General features: G+C 42.5%; 1 protein-coding gene across 2 annotated transcripts in view; it reads left to right on the forward strand.

Annotated features, from left to right (window-relative positions):
* The window catches only part of MATN4 (matrilin 4), a 56,211-nt gene extending 43,811 nt beyond the window's left edge, over positions 1-12,400 (forward strand). For both annotated transcript variants that reach the window (XM_084853979.1, XM_084853980.1), the window contains 3 exons: positions 7,289-7,441; positions 9,611-9,715; positions 10,981-12,400. In XM_084853979.1, the coding sequence (XP_084710105.1) occupies positions 7,289-7,441; positions 9,611-9,715; positions 10,981-11,039 (317 nt within the window). In that variant the 3' untranslated portion in view covers positions 11,040-12,400. The remainder of the gene's footprint in view (positions 1-7,288; positions 7,442-9,610; positions 9,716-10,980) is intronic.
* The last annotated feature ends 9,241 nt before the right edge of the window (positions 12,401-21,641 follow it).

The following is a 21,641-nucleotide window of genomic DNA, read 5'->3' on the forward strand; positions in this document are numbered from 1 at the left end:
TTTCCCCACAGTATAGGTTGAGTAAAGCCAACTCAGGTATTTTAGAAATCTCTTTTGAAATCTATGAAATATCCTCTCCCAAAATTTTGCAACTTTCTCACAATCCCACCACATATGCACAAAGGTACCTTTCTGACTGCATCCCCTCCAACAATTAGTGGAGAATGATTTGTTTATATAGGCAATCCTGAGGGGAGTCAGGTATCACCTCTGTATTATTTTTAAAGCTGTCTCTCTAAATTTGGTTGAGACTGATTTATAAGGAAATTTATCCCACATATCTTCAATATCTACATTCCATTTCCTATACTCTTTTAAAATTTATTTTAGATCCTATATCGATCTCAATTAACATTTTATGTGAAACCAGACCTTCTCCCTCTCCTGAAATATTCTGTATTAATTTTTCAAAATTGGTTAGTTCCCTACATTCTTGCTGTTTTGTATTTTCTTGCCTAATAAAGGAACTAAACTGATACCACATCATCCAAGTTATCCTGCTATTTTGTAAATTATTGGAGAGAGATTGTCTGTTTACATAATAATCTTGTAATTTCCCTAGATTTACCTCTTCTAATTTTTTTAAAATTATTAATTTATCATTGGAATGAAAATCTGAGTGTCTGCTGATGGGGATAAGAGGAGAAATCCCAGGAATCAATTTTTCCTTCCGAAATTTCCATACTTTCCAAACTGATTTTAATGTCAAATGAAGAATTTGCATACTCTGTTTTATTTGTTTTTTTTTAATATATGGTATAGTATAAAAAATTTCCTTCTGTAACAAAGATTCCGGTATTCTTACCCATTGTTTTGCTTCTTCTTTCCTAACTGCCAATATGGAGAGCAAATGGCGGATCCGGAATGCTTCATAATAAAGTTTTAAACATGGGATCCCTCAACCTCCCTCTCTAATAAGTCTATACCGAAGAGTCTTGGTTATTCGGGGTTTCTTCTTTTTAAAAATAAAAAACTCCAATTTTTGCTGCCAAATTTTGAACCATTGTGGTGGGATTTCAGTGGGAAGTATGTAAAATAAATATGTAAATTTTAGGAGTAAATTTGTAAATTTTAATCATTTTTATTAAAGAAATTCTACTTGAAAGTGAGAATAGGATTTCACTCCAATTATTCAGATTGTTCTTAACTTTTTTCCATAGTTTGCCATAATTATAAGTAAAGGATTTGGAAAATTTTCTTGTAACTTGAACACCTAAATACCTGAAAGAACATTGCACTAAGGGAATTCCTAACTTTTTAGAGAGAGGGGGAGAGAGAGAGAGAGAGAGAGATGTTGCAGAGTTTGTTTGTTTGTTTGTTTCTTTATTATCTATACCGTCCAGTAGCCAAAGCACATTGGGGCAGTTCACAAAAGTTAAAACCGCCAACTACAGCATGATAAAATATAAAACCTTTGAAAGTTTAAAGCACAATAAAAACAAATTAAAAAACCAGAGTAAAAGCCAGCAGCGGTGTAAAGATCTAAAAATACAAGAATACATTTAAAACAAAACTAAAGGGCTGAAAACAGGGCCTGCCCTCCCATGAGGTGGGATGAATCCCCTACCTTAGGGGGCAGGTCTGAAAGGGTGCCTGATCCCGCACACTCGGCTGCTGGGAGAACCATGGGTTCTGATGCTGCTGCCGTCTGCTTCTCAAAGTTAGGCACAGGGCAGGTGGCTGCTCTGGAGAGCTCCACTGGCTGCTCTCCTGCTGTGGCAAATGCTGCAGCAGAAAAGTAGCCACTGCAGCTTTCGGGAACAGCGGCCGTCACCTGTCCTGTGCTTCACTCTGAGTAAGGCATAGGTGGGTGGCGGTGGTGGTTCTGAAGAGCTGCACCAGCCACCCTCCTGTTGGGTCAAAGGCCTCAACAGGAGAGTGCTTGGCAGCTCCCTGGAGTGCAGCCCAGCTGATGCCTTGCTCAGAATGAGGCATAGGGTGGTGGCAGCAGCTGCTCCACCCCTCATTCTGAGGGGTCCTCCATGACAGCGAGATATTGGTAGGGAGGTAGCCCTGGAGATTGCCTGCCTTGCAGTGCTAGTGGTAGTTTCCAGGGCCACCTCACCAGTGCCTCTGTTGCACAAAGAATGAGGTATTGAGGGGAAGGCAGATGGAGGCAGCTTGCAAGGGGGAAAGGGGGAAGAGGGGGAGGGTGGTGGTGGCTTGCGCTCTTTGTGGCTTTGCCCTCCTGGCAGCTCACACCACCCTTCCCCCTCCATGTGGCTTCCATCAGCTTCAGCCAGCCTGGTCAATGGTGAGGGGAGCTGCACCCAACAACATTTGAAGAGCTACCCCTGATCTAACCCAATATAGTCTACTCCAGATGAGGCCTAACCAGTGCTGACTAGAGGGGAACTAGTGCTTCCCCGGATTTGGAAGCGATGCTTCTATTAATGCAGCCCAAAATAGCATTTGCCTTTTTTGCAGCCACATCACATTGTTGGCTCATATTCAGCTTGTGATCTACAACAGTTCCAAGATCCTTCTCGCTTGTAGTATTTTTGAGCCAAGTATTCCCCATCTTGTAACAGTGCATTTGGTTTCTTTTTCCTAGGTGCCGAACTTGGCATTTATCCCTATTAAATTTCATTCTGTTGTTTTCTGCCCAGAGCTCCAGCCTATCAAGATCACTTTGAATTCTGTTTCGGTCTTCCAAAGTATTAGCTATCCCGCCTAATTTTGTGTCATCTGCAAATTTGATCAGCATTCCCTGCACCTCCTCCTCCAAGTCATTAATAAAAATGTTGAAGAGCGCTGGGCCCAGGACTGAGCCCTGCGGTACCCCACTCGTTACCTCTCCCTTGTTTTAGACGGTCCCATTGATAAGCACTCTTTGAGTCCGATTCTGTAGCCAACGGATCGTTGTTTCATCTAGCCCACTTTGAGCTAGTTTGCTCATCAGGATATCGTGGGGCACTTTGTTGAAAGCTTTGCTGAAGTCAAGGTATATTATGTCTATAGCATTCCCACAGTCCACAAGGCTGGTTATTTGATCAAACAATGAGATCAGATTCATCTGGCAGGATTTGCTGTTGACAAATCCATGTTGGCTTCGAGTAATCACTGCATTGTTTTCAAGGTGTTTACAATGGATTATAGTATATAAAGTATATAAAGCAAGATTATTGCTTTATAATCTGCTCCAGAATTTTCCCAGGGATTGATGTTAGACTGACTGGTCTGTCGTTCCCAGGTTCCTCCTTTTTACCCTTTTTGAAGATAGGGACAACATTAGCCCTCCTCCAATCATCTGGCACTTCACCCATCCTCTATGATTTTTCAAAGAGAATAGACAGTGGTTCTGAGAGTTCTTCTGTTCTTCAGTTCCTTTATTACTCTAGGATGCAGTTCATCTGGCCTTGGAGTTTTGAACTCATTCAAAGTAATTAGGTGTTCCTTGACCATATGCCTGTCGATCTCAAGCTGCAATCCTGCCCCTTCAGCCTGTACTTTGCCTTTGCCGGCGGGGTCATAGACCCTCTTTTGGGAGAAGCCTGAGCCAAAATAGGAATTGAGCACCTCTGCCTTTTCTTTGTCATCTGTTATCATTTTGCCTAAATGATAAACACTCACCTCCTATAATGAAATAGATTGAAGACCTTAAAACACATTCAGTATTTGAATGGGTAGCAAATAGCTGCACCTTCAAACAGATACTTATTTGGATATTTGGTCTGCTTTTGTTGAAGCCTATGTACAATTGCTAGAAAGTTGTATGTGTTATATACAAATCCATGTATGTATATTTTTAAAATGTGGGAAAAAATGTGGGTGCCCATAGGCAGCACATTTGACACCCCTTCACAGGCACCATTGGAAGTACTCACAGGCACCATGACGCCTACAGGCACTGCGTTGGGGACCCCTGGTCTAGGGGGCGGAGGGGCAGAGGACTATCACATCTTCTGCTACCTGATCCTTTCTTAACTGGAGATACCAGGGATTGAACCTGGAACTGTTGGCATGCGAAGCATACACTTTGCTACTAAGATATGGTCTTGTCATCTTCTTTTTAGGAAGCACAGATATCGCCCACACTTGCTTAGCATTAACATTGGTAATGGTCCTGACCAGCTGCGCTACAAATTGATACTGGTTTTATGTCTGCTGAACTGTCATGGCTTCCTTAAGGAATCCTGGGACTTGCAACTTGGTGAAGGTGCTGAAAATGGACTGTTAGAGATCCCAAGTCCCTTTAGCACAGAATTACAGTTCCACTGGGAGAGAGAATGACTCTTCAAGCCAGTTTTGAGTCTGTGTCATAGATAGGCAGACTGTCTGGCATGGCAGCGCCTGCCTTTAATGGCCTGGGTAAAGTTATATGGGCAAAAACTCCTCCACTTTTGGCAGATGAACCAAAAGCTTGCTGGAGCATTCCGGCCAATTGATCTGCCTCTCTGTTTCTGGGCCATGTTAGGAATTTGTGGCTAATTGGTGATTTTTCTGGTTTCCTCCTGTTATTGCCAAAAGGAAAATGCATAGAGTCTCAGGTTACTGTGCCTAAAAGAAGTGAGGCCGCTGTGCTCCTTTCTCATCAGTTACAGAACTCCTAGAGATGCAGAGAAGCGACAGTATAGTAGTCTTTCTGATCTCTGCCCAGAAGAATACAGGCAGCTTGGGTTTTGCAGTTAAACCTAAAAAAAAAGGGAAGGGGAAAAAAGAAGGCTTCAGCCTTTGCCAGTCTTATGTCTGGAAGCTCTTGCTTCCTTCTCATCAAAGCTATGTCTATCCACCTCTTTTTTTACTGACTCTATGCACATTTATAATTAAATGTACATTCAACCATCTCTCGTTTTACAATAGTAGCATTAATTTTTCAGCTGTTGAACAACTACTGTAGGAGGAGGGGGAAGGCGAGTTCACGTTGTCACTAGTGTTCCAGCCAGACCGCACCATGTACACTGGTTTTGGCTGCAAACTGACACTCAGCCTACGAGTTGCATGGTTCTGTGTTTCTTTCCTCTATTATTTTTTTTAAAAGCAAAGTCAGTGGGCAGGCTGTGAGTCAGACTGGAGGAAGGGTAGGCAGAGAGAAGCTGCTTGATTCCCCCCCCCCATCTGTCCCCAGTCTTTTTTTGGGCTCAAAATCACCATCCCCCAGTTTTTAAAATAACTTTTTTTTAATAAAAGGGGACAGATGGATGTATTTTTTAATTTAATGAGTATGTATGCAGCACTTTAAAAACAAAACACCATCCCTGTGTTTCATCTTCAAAGGAAACTATACAGGGAAGTTACAGGAACCTCATACCTTTCCCCCTGTGAGTATAAAAACAGCTTAGGAAAGTTCATTCATTCATTCATTCATTTATTCATGAGTATTGAGTACAAGTCACTTGTATCTAAATATTTCAAAGCCGTGTACAGAAATCATAGAAATATAAAAATAAAGACAAATACATAAGTTGTAGCTACATAAGATGGTAGGCCACACTACACAGGGAGCGCTTGCATAAACAGATGGGTCTTCAACAACCGCCTAAAAATAAAAAGTGTTGGCACATGTCTAAAGTCAGGGGGAAGATTATTCCACATAATGGGTGCCACTACACTAAATGCCCTGCTCTGAACAACTGTGGAGCAGACCTCAGAAGTATGTGACACCACCATGAAAGCCTCACCAGATGATCTCAAGGATTGAGGTCGTTTTTGAGATGTGGAAGAGAGATGTTTAAGCAGCATCTCTCTGCCTGCGTTTCTTCTGCTGTGACTTAGAGCTTGCCGAAGAGGAAAAACTGACCTAGAGCTCTCTGTGGGCTCCTTCATGCTGAGCTTTTATCCTGCGATTGAGATTGTCCTTCACGGAAGTTTGCGGGCTCTTTACATGACGCTGTGATCATTCAAGGTGCCTCCTGCACTTAATGCCCTTTGTTCCATTTTTAAATAGACTGCAGATAATGAGCTATCAAATTACCCTGTTGTGTTCCGCTTGAGTTCCCTCCGTGAAAAGAGGAAAAGTGGCAAGAAGAGGAGTGAGATCAGTGAAAGATAATGGAAGACTCAGCTACGGGGAGAAGGAGGGGGAAGGGGGTGTGGGAAAAGGAAGCATGTGAAAAAGGGAGTCGTCGTGATCCTGCATTTAAAATGGAAGCAGAAAGCCCTGTTTTAAATGCAGGATTTTAGGCTGGTGTAGAGATGCCCTGTGACAGTTTTAGCCACAAAGAACTAGTTTCTTCTGAGTTTAGTCTTGCAGAGAAGTTTGTACACTAGTAGTGAGTGCACCTCTGCAACAGCTTGACTACTGAAATAAAGTACATCAACCCTCTGTCAGAGTGCCATCAGAGGGGCAATAGGGGGAAATTTGCCAAAATGTCTGTTCCTGTTCATACTGGGGGATGGGATTTAAAAACGTTTTGCCTTTGTCTTGGCTCATGCAAGAACATGTTAGAAGGTGGAGCCAGTGGGGCTGGCTTTTCAGCCCTTGTACAGTTCAGAATTTGTCTGTTGTTTAAAAACTAAGGTCAGAAAAAACCTTTGGAGAACATCCAAAATAACCCAATGGCAAAAAGAAACGAGGCCTCAGGATGTTGAAAAACCTGGCAACAGTTTTATTCCTCAAAGTAGCTCAACATGTTTCAGCCTTCTACCATATATTTTGGGTCTTCTTTAGGGGTAAGATTTTTAAAATTGCTGGCAGAGACCTCTGAAAAGGTATGTCTCCCCACAAATCGCAGGAGACATATCTTGGAGATTTATCATTTCAGAGATCTCTGCAGGCAATTTGTCAACAATCTTAACCTCTGAAGGCCCAAAGTATATGGTAGAGGGCCGAAACGAGTTGAACTACATCGAGGAATAAAACTATTTTTTTTCCAACATCCTGAGACTTTGTCTCTTTTTGTGACCAATTTAAAAACTAAGGGTGTAGATATTCTAATTCTTCTAAACCAGCAACTAGTTTGGTTGCAGCCCCAAGGTCACCTCTGATGCCCTTATTGGTAAAATATTTGTGACTGATACCTATATTTAAGATGCTGCTGCCAAGGTCTTCCTCTACTTTGTATAAATACCATTCCATAGCTCTGTTACTGAGGTTCAAACCAGTGGAGGTTGGTGGCGCCGATGTCAGTGGGGCAGTGAATCCACTCTAGGTTTCAGTCAGCCATCCAACACCTTGGATAGCTCCTTTAGAATTCTGACTGAAACTGGGAATGGATTCATTGCTCCACTGACATTGGAGCCACCAGCCTCCACTGGTTCAATCAACTGGCCAAAGTCCTACCAAACTGAACTGCTTGTATCCTACAGACACCTAAACGTTGATCCATTGTATGTTTCTGGAATGCAGGGATTGTCATGTTTGCGGTTGGCGTTGGTAAAGCTGTTGAGGAGGAACTGAGAGAAATTGCTTCTCAGCCAGTGGAACAGCACTTCTCATACTCGGCAGACTTTAACACCATGACCCATATTGTTGACAATCTCAAACTCAACATCTGTCCTGGTAAGTGATGGTGGGATCTGGGGAAAAGCAAAATCCTTTACTGTTATGCCTGCACCATCAAATTCTTGAATGACATGTTCCAGTAAATCCCATGCATAAATGGTGCATTCTGCATCTAATCCTTAGTATCCAGGTTATTTTGCACTACTACTACTATTTTAGTTTCCTCCTAAAAGGAGGAGTCAGTTATTATTATGAGCAGTCCTGCAGCCAAACATTTTGCAATGATTTGGCTGTCTTACCCCACCACCTGTATCAGATTTCTTTTAAAAATGAATCTTATTGTGCACATCACCACCTATTCAGGCAAACATACGTAGATTCTGTGCGCAAAATTAGTTTTATTTGGACCTGATTACACTCTGTGCCTACAGCCTATGGACAATAGAAGTTCGGTAGAATTAATTCTGTGTTGTTTATGAGAAGACTTTACTACAGATTTTGTCCTTAAGTTTCATCTTCTGCTGTATCCGTCTTGCACATGGAAAATAGACTTTCTGCCGCTGCAGATGCCATGTATCATCTGAGAATCTCAGTACTATGATTTTCACAGGGTGTTAGGTAGTATACAAAACCTGTTCCTAAGACTTGGTCTACCCAGAAGCTGAGCTGTGGTTTAGCTTCTTACCTCCTTTAGCACAACCCCATTGTGGAATAACTTATGGACAAAACTTCTCAAGTACTACATGTGGCAAAAATATTGCTATCAAGTGGCTCAATTTTAAACATATTGACTGACCTCAGCAGGCTGTGCTTGCACACGCTATCAGTGAGTTAGAACAATTGCACATGCCAGCCGTGGTGTCTCCTCCAAGGTCATACAGGCGTCTGTTGCAAGCAAATAATTATTTTCCTCACTTCTTTCAGGTCATAATTGTAGCCCCTGGACAATTTTTACCGTGCGCACACACACACACGGCTAATTGCTTCTCACATTTCAGTTGTCTTTAACTTTCCCCTGGCATTGTGCTGGAGCTGATAAGAAATTAGCGAACAAGCACACAACTGTAAATGGGTCAGGTAATACTAATATAATGTTGTAACAATATGAAAACACACAATGAACATAGTGGGTGTTAGTGATCTATTTAAAATAGGGTTGTTGTTAGAACAATATAATTATAGATATGAAAACAATGTGAATACAATCATACATATCCTGGAAGATAACAGAAGCATCTGTATCACAGGTATATACATATTAATATTATAGTTTGTTCAAAGGATCTTACAGTCCATCCAAAAAGTCTTTACAGGAATCCGGTGTAATCCTGTTTTGCATATGAGTTGCTTCTTCAGATAAATAATAACATCTTTAGACTCAACAAAAAACGCTGTGGCAGTACTGTAATCTGAATAGTTTTTCGAATGAGGCCACTTAATCCACTGGCATAGCTTGCATTTTATCTCATAGAGCTTCACAGAGCTCAAACCACAGGCTGATAATTTCTCCTGATCTAACGTTGGTAAGTTGAGTCAGCAGTGTTTTTTTGTTTTTTTTCAGCTTACCAATGTTAGAGAAGGAGAAATTATCAGCCTGTGGTTTGAGCTCTGTGAAACTCTATGAGATAAAATGAAAACTGTGCCAGCGGATTAAGCAGCCTCATTCAAAAAACTATTCAGATTACACAGCCACGGTGTTTTTGTTGAGTTTAAGGACGTTATTATTTATCTGAAGAAGCAACTCATATGCAAAACAGGATTACACTGGATTCTTGTAAAGACTTTTTGGATAGACTGTAAGATCCTTTGAACAAACTATAATATTAATATGTATATACCTGTGATACAGATGCTTCTGTTATCTTCCAATATATGTACGATTGTATTCACATTGTTTTCATATGTATAATTATATTGTTCCAACAGCGATCCTATTTGAAATAGATCACTAACACCCACTATGTTCATTGTGTGTTTTCATATTGTTACAACATTATATTAGCATTACCTGACCCATTTACAGTTGTGTGCTTGTTCACTAATTTCTTATTGGTTTTTACAGCTGTGGCCCTTTTTTGTACATTGTTCTGGAGTCAGCATAAAGGAAATGGTCATATCCAGTCAGCTCAGAGAAGAGTCTCCTGTGGAGTCAGGGGCCTCAGGTGATGTTGAGTATTGACAGAGGATGTCTGATTGTTTTTCTAATGCATTTTTATGATATTTCAGAGGAGGGCAAAGGGGAAACTGAATTCCGTAACCCATGTGAATGCGAGGCCCTTGTACAGTTCCAGTCAAACACTATTGCAATCCTGGAAGACCTCACTGATAAAAATATCCTTTTCGGTGTAACTTTCACAAAGCAAGTTATATAGCAGCCACATCAAACAGGAGTGTTGCTCTAATTCCTATTTTGGCAGGATTTGAATTTGCCATGTTGAATATCCCATTCCTTGGGTTTTAGAAGGCATATTCTCAAAAGGAATTGGACACTTAAAAGCTAGAGATGAGGGTAAGTGCTCACTGTCATACCCCAACAAATGTGGCAAACCTTATGCTGAACATCGAGCAGTTACATCCAAGTAATTGCCATGCAGGATTCCAGGGGAGCAAAGGTGATCTGGTGGCTGCTTGAGTGATGGGTTTGGATGGGAGGAAAGCAGGGCAGAAATCTCCACTCGGTTACAAAGCTTACTGTTTAGGCAAAAATAGGCCCCCGAGAGTAAAACTAGAGATCAAGAAGGAAAACCGCCACCCCCTCTCCACACAGATTTTCCCCCTGCAAGTACTACCCCACATTCCCATTATATAAGCCAATGTAGCAATGAGACCACCTGTTTGCTGACTGAACATCTCATTTCCACCTTGAGACCTCCTTGTAGGAAAGGCAGAATACGACTGTAACAAATATCCGAGAGGGAAAAAACTACAAAGAGCCAAGGTGCACATGCAAGACAAAACAGATAGCTGCTGGTTTCAAAGGGCCACTTCTTTATTTCCTTTCCAGCTGAAGCTAGAGCCACATCACATTGGCTAGTCATACCACAAAGGTAATGTCAGAAGCAGTCATATATGGGGAGCTCACACATAACACGGTGTGAGAAGGAACAATGACGTAGTGGCTCCCATGCTGTCAATGTAACATGAAAAGATGGGACCTTAACTGGTCATTCTGAAAAGACTTTGAATTGCCTCAGGATTTAGTCTCAAAGGCAACTGCTTGAAAGGGTCAAAGCTCCACAAACTGGAGAAAGCTCCTGCACGCAAAGGGAAGATGTAATCTCCATTTAATGGGCGGTATCCAATTGGACACTAGTGCTAATGTAAATCTTGTGCTGGCATAAGGGACTTCTAGCGTAATGCTAACAGTTGTTAGCTGGTGTGACAGGATTCCCTGGAAAACCCGTTGCACCAGCTAATGCTATTGGGTGGGGCAACTGGATATTGGCCCAGGCTTGCTAGTTGTCCAGGCAACTCTTTTCCTATATTCCGTTCTGCTTTCATTCTACTTACCTTCCGCTGTGGTCTTCAATTGCCTTCCCTTCAGCGTTAAATGACTGTCCACATGAGCTATGTATTGTCTTCCTTAATGCAACCACTTGCCCAGATGACTGCCCGACTTGACCAGTTGGAAAACCAGATTGCTGGCAAAAAATGATCGCCATGGACAACCACCCTACATTTGGGGCACAGATGCGGCCTGTAGCTCATCATAGGCATTTCCAGACCTGTTGTAAATGATCATCTGTTCTTATATCACAGGATCCTGAGGGGAAGTGAAACTGCCCCCTTCTTTCCTAGGGTTTTTAAAAAATAAAACAAAAAACCTTAAGTTGGAATAATTTTTTTCCCTTTGCCTGAGATGGACAGTTGGGCTAAGCTGTGACAAAACCAGTTCAGCCCCAACAGGTGGACACTTCAGAGCATGAACAGGAAGTGAGACATACAGTGACAGCATCATCAAGAGCTGCTGGGATTGGTCAACACTTGTGGATTCTTTCCTGAGGCTAAACCCAAGAGCCCCAGGTGGCAAAATTCCTGCTTAGAAAACAGAGCCCCTTCCTTGCTAAATTTTATTTTTAGGGCCAGCAGTTAGAAGGAGAGAATTCTAACATTCTCAGACAGAAGACTGTGCTGCTGTCTCCCTTGTTACCCCTCACTGTGAACACTAGCACCTGCCGCTTCTTTGTCTAAAGCTTTCTGCTTCAGTCGCACGCAAATACCTGCTTTTTTAAAGGAAATATAGTTTTAACAATTATAGTTTTATAAATATAACTAGAATAAGATGCTCCCCAAAACTGAGCTGGGACATTTTTGATTGGAACACTCTGCCCTGAGTCCTAATTTGACTTTGATAGTATTGATGGAGAAATTGTCATTATCCCCCACCTAAAAAAAATAAAACAGTTTGTAAAAAGTTCTATATATGCGTGTGTGTATAGATCTTTCTCTCTGAAAGCAGGGCAAGGTAGTCGTATTTTTAAATAAACATCTTTTTTATATATGTAAATTTTTAACCTGACTAATAAACTTGCTGAAGATTTCTTATCTGCTTATGTCTTCTTCCCATTGGGGGCCTTGGAAAATAATGTCTGGATTTGCACCTACAGACTTAAGAGCTTAATTCCCACCCACCCCTGCTGTGCGGTGCAGCAGCTATAGAATAAGATCAGACAAAAGGCTGTCAGTGCAGTGTCTTGTCCACTGATGCTAAGACCCAGCTCCACATACTTATCCAAGCCGAGTCAGCAGTGCTATGAGTAGGGATGTATGGATTTTGTAAACATGTGTTTTGCAGATTGTCAGGTGCCTTTCATTCCATCATCCCCTCATTGGTGGCACTGGATTTTTTCCAATTTCCTGAATTTGGGCAAATTTGCACTTGTGAAAATGAGCAAGTCTCCCTAAAAATGCGCATTTTCATGTTTTAGTCTATGGGGAAAATGTGCATGTTCGGTGGGTGTGGTTTTTTTTAATGCATTTTTCTATGATTAAATTTGTGTAAAATTCTGGAAAGTTAAAAAAAAAAAAAGTCCATAACTCCGCAGAATCCATGCGACTTGGGAAAAGCTGGTCTGCTGTGGAATCCATGTGTTGGATTCATAGAAATCCAAACTCACTGGATTCTGTTGTGGATTTCTCTGGCATCCCTACTAGCCATTAGTGCTTCCTGCTCCTCCACTCTGAAGAGGCCTACAAATGCAAGGGATCTTCACGTGTAGCACAATGAGGTGACAGCAGTTTTTAAATACCTGAAAGGCTGTTGCATAGAAGAGGGTAAAGACATTTTTTGCTGTCCCAAGAGGGATCTAATAGGCTTAAGTTATAAGAAGGTAGATTTTGGTTGAACATTAGGAGAATGTTCATAAATAACTAGTAACTGAAGGATTAATTCTACACACTGGTTCCATCTAGAAATCAGTCTAGCTCTAAATACACCCAGACTGAAAATAAAGTGGATATCTGGAGTTATAGGAAACAAGGTTCTTTCAGTGGGTCTGATTTCTTTCTCCTTCTGCCCTGCATTTAGTGCCTGGTCTACACATCCAGAAGAATGAGGTGACAGAGTACAGAATCAAAGAATCATAGAATCGTAGGGTTGGAAGGGGCCTACAAGGCCATCGAGTCCAACCCCCTGCTCAACGCAGGAATCCAAGTCAGAGCATCCCTGACAGATGGCTGTCCAGCCTCGTCTTGAAGGCCTCCAGCGTGGGAGAGCCTGCTACCTTCCTAGGTAATGGGTTCCATTGTTGTATTGCTGTAACAGTCAGGAAGTTTCTCCTGACGTTCAGCTGGAATGTGGCTTCCTGTAACTTGAGCCCATTAGAAGTGGTGGAATGGGCTGTGCCTTTACATAGGTTGAGTGTTAATCATATTTTTGATTGCTCTCCTGTGTGAAAATCACATGCAAATAGAAAAGGATCATAGTAGGGAGCAGGCTAGACTAGACCTCCCCCTCCCCATGTGCTAATTTTTTTAGTTGCAGATTTTTTTTACATTGGGGAAATTCAACAATAGTATTCCCATTTTTGAATACAATCTACTTTCATGTCATGATTCTATCACCTAATCCTTCTGCAGGTATGAGTGTGCTCTCCCGCCACACACACCCTACACCACTTGTTCGTAAGCAAAGTGACTCAGTGAGCTGTAAAAAAACAATTTCATACATTTTCCCTGAAATTTCCTCTTGGGAAATACCAAGAAATAAACTTGTTTCCCTACCCCAACTCATTCCCCTGCTCCAAGAGACTGAACAATTGGAGTGTTTGAGTGTGCTGATGAATGAGAGCTTGTTAGAGGAGGCAGACACCCCCAGTAGAAAAACTGAGGCATAGACATTTCACCCACACCCAGAACAATCCTTGTTTTCACAGGTGAAAAACTGAATGGAGCATTAAATCCCCATGGCTTCCCAATGGGATGGATAGTGCTGGTTGATCATACCACACACATTGCCCTCAGCCCCACGCAGGGGAAGTCGAGAAGGAATCCAGTGAATCAAAGCTGTATAGATTTATTGTTGGTAGCTCTGAATCAAGTAATTCATATATCGTACAAAATGAAAATAAATTAGATTTTTGGACTAAAAGAAGAAAAAGGGAAAAGAAATCCAAACCTAAAACCGACCACATGAATAAAAAATTATGAACAGTTGCTTATTTTGCAACAATCTGCTCTATGTTGCTTGCTTCATTCTGAACCTGGTATTGATGCATCTACTGAGCTATTAATATTTTAGTAAGGATGTGTGATGATGGCAGGAAGAGTGATATGAGTATATGAGAAGCCAATATGGGTGGAAAATCTTGAACACAAAAGCATAGGTGTTGGAAAAAAGTCTGTACTGAATTATTATTTGAAAGCAATAATAAAAAAGAGAAATCCTCTGAGAATGTGCAAAGCAAGTTTTCCTCAATGCTGAGTAACCACAGCAACTCTCAACACATCTGAAATTAGAAAGCATGATTTCAAGATCAGAAGATACCACATCTGGCAGGAAGGGGTATATCAGTCTGTTTCTGGCCTGTGTCAGTTTTCAGTTCCATTTAACTTCCACTTCAGTCTGCACTTTAAAAAAAAGCAAGCTCAAAAATTAGCATTTGTTTTGGTACATAATTTCCTCCTTAGGTACGCATTTTGTACACAACTGAGCTGGCAACTGCATCACAAAATTTGGAGACGTGCACAATCCAAAGGACGTTCTGATCCACTTATTACTCCAGGAAGTGCCAATAAGTTCAGTTTGCATAAAAATGCGGACCAAATTAAATTGTCTCCCATCCCTAATATCCAGAAATGCTTGAACCACAAAACGATTGATTTTAGAACTCGCCTCTACATGACCAGCACAGAAACTTCCCGCTCTGCACACTGGAACCTTTTGCAGACATCACATGTAGATTTTTTTTTTTTAAAGTATAGGTTATCGATTTTTGGATGCGATATTTTTGTGTTAAAATCGAGTGAAAATTGATTGTAAGGCACAATCCTGTTCAAAGAGGTGGCAGTGAAGCAGGATTCCTTCCTTCTCCCACCCAGTTGCTAAGTAAAACTTTGAGAAAACAATTATCAACTAGGCCTTAGTCAGAGGAAGTAGAGTGCAGGGATTCTGAGGGAGAAGGTTCCAGGCTTGTGTCAGAAAGTGAGAGATTCAGGATACTCGGTTCAAATGGTTCATCAGAGAAAGTGGAGAGGAGAGGTTGAGATTCCTGAAGCCTGTTCAGGGGCAGCCCAAGCCATTTCGCTGCCAGCAATGAAGGACAAGATGGTGCCCACCCCACATTCCATGAATGGAAGCTAACCAGTCTGTCAGTTGAATCTTACTTCTACATTGGCACCAGTGGAGGCTGGTGGCCCCGATGTCAGTGGGGCGTTGATCAACTTTGGGTTTCAGTCAGAACCAGTCAGAACTCTAAAGGAGCTATCTAAGGTACACCTTGGATACAAGCCCAGCCTGAGGAATTTTGCCATCTCAAGCAAGCTGCTGCTGCCGCTCCACTGACAGGAGCAAGCAAGCAGGAGGGTGTGAACGGCCACGTCTGGGTCCTGCCAGCTGCCTTCATGGCTAGCCAGCTGGGCGAGCATGAGTGAGTGAGCAGCCGCTTCTTGGTTCTGTTGGCTGCCTGTGTGGCTGGCCAGCTGGCAGGACCAAGAAGTGGCAGGCCCAATTCGCCGCTCTTCCCATATTCCGCCATCTGAGTTCACAACCCAACAACAAATCATGGGTTCTCCTCATGGGTTGTTTGTGCTTAACAACAACCCACAATTCAACAACAGTCCACAGTTCAACAACAACCCAGATGCAATACATACTTAACCTGTACTCTGACTTGTCGTGCTGTGTTAACCCAGGCATTGAATGGAAAGTTCTGAAAAGGGCTCTGTTGAGTGCAAAAACCTGAAAAGGGCTCTGTAAGTGCATTCAGCTGGACACACTTACAGAGACCTTTTCAGATCTTCATGCTCAACATGTGATGGTCTAAGTGGCTGCTGGGTGTGCAGGGGTGGGGCTTACATGGTTGCCCAGTGTCAAGAGGCGCCCTAGCGGCCTCTTTCAGTAGACTCCAATAGCCAACTCAAGACACAGATGAAAGGATTCTTTTCAAGGCTTTAATCCTTTTACAACTTAATGCCTCTTTCAGATGATAATCTCCAGCGACTAAGCAAGGAACAGCAGATTGGCCTATGCGCCGAGTAGGCAGTTGATCCCCATTTGAAGGAGAGTCACTTGAAGACCCTGAACATATTGGCTAGGGAGAGATTCTCCCTCTTTCCCTTGGGTCTACGGGAGGCGGCCATTGCTTGTGCGCCAAACGGGCGCCACGCCTCCTTTCCGTGTCCTCCATTGCTCGTCGCTCTCTGCGTCGAGCGTCTAGCAAGCCCCGTTCCCACACTTTCTCACTGCTAGGATCACTATCTATCTCAGGAATGCCGGCAGGAGGAATCTCTGCCAGCTGCTGTGCCTGTGAGGGATGAGCTGGCTCCTCTCCCACGGATTGCTGATCCTCCTCAGAATCAGAACTGCTCTGGGGTTCTATCGGCTCAGTTTCCACCCTGACACCCAGGTCCCCCTCCCCACTTTACATGCAAGCAGACATACACCTGCATAGGGCTATAATCAAATCATCTTGTGGTCCCTTTATCATGTCAATCCTCATCCAATGAGGATGCTAATTAAGTTTTTATTAGTCAACACTGGAGATACCACACAGTTCATTCTTCTCCTGGAATATGCTCATAAATGTGGAGACCTTGATCATATTTGAGTAGCATCCTGGGAAACAGTTCCGTGATGTATGGTGTCAGTGAAGAAGAAAACGACACGCAGTTGGAACCCATGCATGGTTGCTCAGAAGCAAATCCCAAGCATGGGTGTATATGGTTGTCATCTTAATGTTGAGAGTGAATGGTGGGTAGGGCTGGTTATTCTCCCTATGAAAGACAACACATTTACATGGGTAATATATACATGGATAGATTGAACATTCTCACTGATCAGAAAAGCAGAAGTGCTTTTAAATTTAATGCAAATGCATAGTGTAATTAGGGATGGGAGTTTCTGTTCCTGGACAGGAGCAGGACAGTTCTTAGATTGCTCAATGGCAGTGTCAATGGCACACTGTATTTTGTCATTCCCTTTACATTAATCTGTTAAGCTACCCAGTGTGCATGGCCCTGCTCAACTCCTCTCTATGTGTTCTCTGAATGTGTGGGGGCTAACTTGTGAATGGTGTCTGAGTTACCTCATAAAGGGATTGCTGCAATACTCTCTACATGGGGCTGCTTTTGAAAAGAATCCAAAAATGTTCGTTGGTTCAGAATGCTTTAGCCAATTTGTTGGCCAGGTCAGTTATTGCGAGCACATGACTCCCTTATTGCAACAGCTGCACTGGGTTCTGGTTCATTTCTAGGCCCATTTCAAAGTCCTGGGTTTATGGCCTATAAAGTGCTATATAGATTGGGGTCAGAATGCCATCTTCTACCATAAGAACGTGTTTGTTCATTAAGGTCTTCTAGAGTGGCTCTTCTTTGCAGCTCACCAATATCTGAGTTCTGTTTGGCTGGGATGTGGGAAGGGGCCTTTTCTATGGCAATTACTAAATTGTGGAACCCCTTTCCAAGGGAAGCCCACCTCATCTCCTTCCTGATGGCCTTCCATCACCAAGTGTAATGCAAGGAAGGACCCAATTTGTAGAGAAATTGTATATTTTATTTTTTTTTAAACGTGATTGCTCCACCTAAGTCTGACATGATGCAGCCCGCCTTACCACCTCAAGCTGCTGCACATATAGAACAGGACACACCAGTCTGATTCTACACAGGTGACACATTCTTTCTCATTCACACATGCTTTATCACACTGGCAGGCAGAGCAGCCCTTGGTGTTCTCTTTTAGCAACAAAACAGCTGGTCAGACTGAAAGAGTACAGCAAACCTGGGGAGTTTTATAGGAAACAGAGGGATGGGATTGGCTCCCTGGGATCACCTGATTCCAAAGGTTATAAGGATTTTGAGATGTGAAACTAGATGTCCTGATTTGAATTGTCTGCATATCCTTCCTGTAGCCTGGAGCTGTGGTGGTGCAGTGAGAAGGCCATAGTACCTGATCCAAAGGGGTTTTCATCCTAGCTTGAATCCCTGAGTTCCTGATGCTTCAGAAAGTTGTTGTCACGTCCTCATTATACAGTATATTGGCCCTGATCCCCTTTGAATGGCTTCTGCCCCACCTCCTGTGGCCTCAGACAGAGAGGGAAGGACTTCTTAGTAGGCTGTGCGTGGACCCCCCGCTTTGTTTCGGATGCCGATTTGGACCTTCTGAATCAGCCATGCTTCACTTTGGACCAATTTGGACCCAATCCGCTTCACTTCAGATTTGGACCCGAAGTGAGATTTGGACATCTGAATCACTCCTTTTTGGTGTTTTCCCATTGACTTGCATTAGAAAACAGAAATGGCCATATCTTTTTCAGTTTTCATGATAAGTATGTGAAATTTGGGGAACTGGCAGTCCCCATGGAGGTGATCACACCTGCCAAATTCCAGACCGTTTGTCCCAGTACATTTTGTGCTAGGTGCAGGTAAAATTTGATTTTTTTTTCAACAAAAGCTCTCAAAGCAAAGAGCTATAACTTTTCACTGCTGGCACAGAAGTGCATGAAATCTGGACACCTGGCAGCCCCAATGTGGGTCATTCAAGCTGCCAAACCCCAGACAGTTTGGCCCAGTAGTTTTTGTTCTAGGCACCAGATAAAACATGCCGTTCTCAGAAACTCAAACCAAAGGTCATAAAGGGATAATCAGAGAAGTTAGGTGTTTAAGTGGTGATTAGGAGGAAGTCACTATCCCTAATCTCTGGTGTGGGTTTCTTTGAAGTGCAAAATAATCCTCTCCCTTAGTACTACTTTCCCATTCAGCTTCACAGTGGGTGACCTCAAGCTCTCTTTGACTGAATGGAATACATATTACCTGGGAAAACAGGCAGGCTGGCAGAGTAGTTTTTGTGCTAAAATGTGCTTTTTTCAACACAAACTCTCAAAGCAAAGAGCTACAGCTTTTCACTGGTTGCACAGAACTGCATGAAATTTGGGCCATGGGCAGCCCCCATATCAAGACCCCAAAGATGCTTCATATTGGGCTTGCTTTCCCACAATATGCTTTAATACTACTGCTTGGTGTAGTATTAAATTTAAATAATATATGTTAATGTGTGTAGTGCTTTGTCCACTATATTTTGAAATGTGGACTTGTGTGTAGTGCTTTGCCACACACTGTTTGCTTCACCACAACACAAGCACACACACATACGCACATGAAGCAAAGCAAATACAGAACTACGTACAAGCAAAGGGGGAGGGGGAAGGAGTACAGTACACTATCTATAATCCAAACAGAAGAGAAAAGGGTTTTTAAGTGTTGTTGTTGTTGTTTTTAGGAAAAAGGTAAAGAGTTCAAAAATGGAAAGGGAAAGAATACAGGTATTGAGAAGGGCGGGGGGGGGGAGCCAAGAGCAAGGAAAGGAAAGTACTTTATACACACACACACACACACACACACACACGATATAGAAAGCAAGCAAGCAAGCAAGCAAGCTAATAAGAATGGTTGAACTGAGAAGGCGGCTGGGGTGGGGTGGGGTGGGGTGGGGTGGGGAGCCAAAGAACAAAGCAAGGAAAGGAGGAAACTAGAGTACTGTTAAGAAGTTTTTGGTTTTTTAAATAAAGAATCTAGAAAAGAAAGAAAGGTAATAGTTGAATTGAGAAGGGCTGGGTGGGAAGGAAGAAGAATGACAAAGCTGCAGTACAACGCACACCATACAGATCTAGCCAACTCTCTCTAACCAACTGTAAACAGCTCTCTCTCACACACAATATAACATACGCAGGCTAATCTCCAATATAGACAGTATTCCCCCCTCCTCCACCACCGTCACTGATTGGAGACTGCTGAGTTAAGGTCAGTCCTAATTTGGCAACTAGAGTTGCCATTCACCAAAGCTCACCATTTCCCCCCTCCCCCTCCTCCTCCTCCTCCTCTCCCCTTCCCCCTCCCTCCTTCTCCTTGCCCCCTCCCTAATCTTTTGCAAATCGTTACATTTAGAGACAAACTGTCTGGGCTTCAGAATGGCTTCAGAATAGCTTTGAATCTCTGAGGTGGACTGAGGAGCAATGAGTTTGGCAGCAACCCGCTTCGCTTCGGAGCACCTTGGTGCTGTTCTGATCCTCTTCAGGTCTCAACGAGGTACCCCTGAATCAGCCCGATTCACTTCAGTATTCAGATTTGCACCACAGCAATGCACAGCCCTACTTTTTAGCACCTTAATTCCCCCTTTTTCCTATACCCATCCTCATTCTTTCTGGGCACCAGAAGAGTGGTGGGAAAAATCTCCTTTGGCTGCTGGGCTCTCAAATACCTCTTTATATCCCCAGCATGGATCCCAGCCATCTATGCCCATAAGACAGTGAAGGCCTACCTCTGGGAGATAACATCTATGTTGGCTTCATAACAGGCATGTTCCTCTCTGTTCTAGCTGAGATGCTATTGCAGCTGCTGGGACAGCCATGGAGCTATTGACCAACAGAAGTGGGAAAGGCTCATAATGATTATTGCAGGGCTTCCCCCAAACTTTGTCTGGTTGCCCTTAGACAGGATGATAATGGTAGATGCCCAATATCTAGTATAACCTCTATGCAAAAAAGAAGGTAAATGACTAATACAAATACACCACTGCCACCACCATCTTCTTTTTTTCTGTATATTACCTGAAGTATGTACTGTACCTGCTAAGGCCTCCTCCCAATGGCTGTTTTGTTGTCTGTCTTGTAAATGTTACAATCCCAATAATCTCCAGTTATTACCTGGGACAGAAGAAGAACTATTTTATTATGTTTTGTACTTCTGGTACAAAAATATTACATTCACCTCTTTCCTTAATTAAATTAGATATTAGCTGTACTTGTTGCAAAAAAATTCACCACCATGTGTGTGGAACTTATGATTCAGTAACTTCATTAATCAGCTGTTTTACCCGATCTTGAGATTTGACAATTTCGTATTAAATTTGTATTGAAACTGTTAGAGATAGACTGGTACAGTAAGTGAGAAATGTGTTCAATTTTGAAAGCTTTTTCAAAAGAAACCCCCCTGGAAATTGCTATGAGCCACAGTTTTGGAGTTATACAAAATTGAAAAACATATTTTCCCAGTTATTTTGATGAAATTAGCCCCCCAAAGTGATTTTCAGTATTTGTCACCAAATATGTGTGGTAAATACTTTATTTTTTTTTAAAAAAAATGTGTAAAACAGCTGAATGGAACTCGAGATATTGACTGCTAAAGAAATTGCTTCATGTTTTAATACATATCATGTGGTGAAAAATTTCATAGTGAAAGTGCATGTAAAGAATTCAAAGTGCTAATACAAGTTCTAAATGTCATTTTTACCATTATTTATTTAACTTGTTGTTGTTCAGTCGTTCAGTCGTGTCCGACTCTTCGTGACCCCATGGACCATAGCACGCCAGGCCTTCCTGTCCTGCTCTCTCTCCTGGAGCGTGCTCAAGTTCATATTCATTGCATCCGTGATGCTATCTAGCCATCTCATCCTCTGCTGTCCCCTTCTCCTTTTGCCTTCAGTCTTTCCCAGCATCAGGGTCTTTTCCAGGGAGTTTTCTCTTCGCATTAGGTGGCCAAAATATTGGAGCTTCAGCTTCATTATCTGTCCTTCCAATGAGCACTCAGGGTTGATTTCCTTTAGGAT

This window comes from Heloderma suspectum, chromosome 4 (genome assembly GCF_057233095.1).
Source record: "Heloderma suspectum isolate Gila_16-S chromosome 4, 16-S_ref, whole genome shotgun sequence".
Classification (NCBI taxonomy): domain Eukaryota; kingdom Metazoa; phylum Chordata; class Lepidosauria; order Squamata; family Helodermatidae; genus Heloderma; species Heloderma suspectum.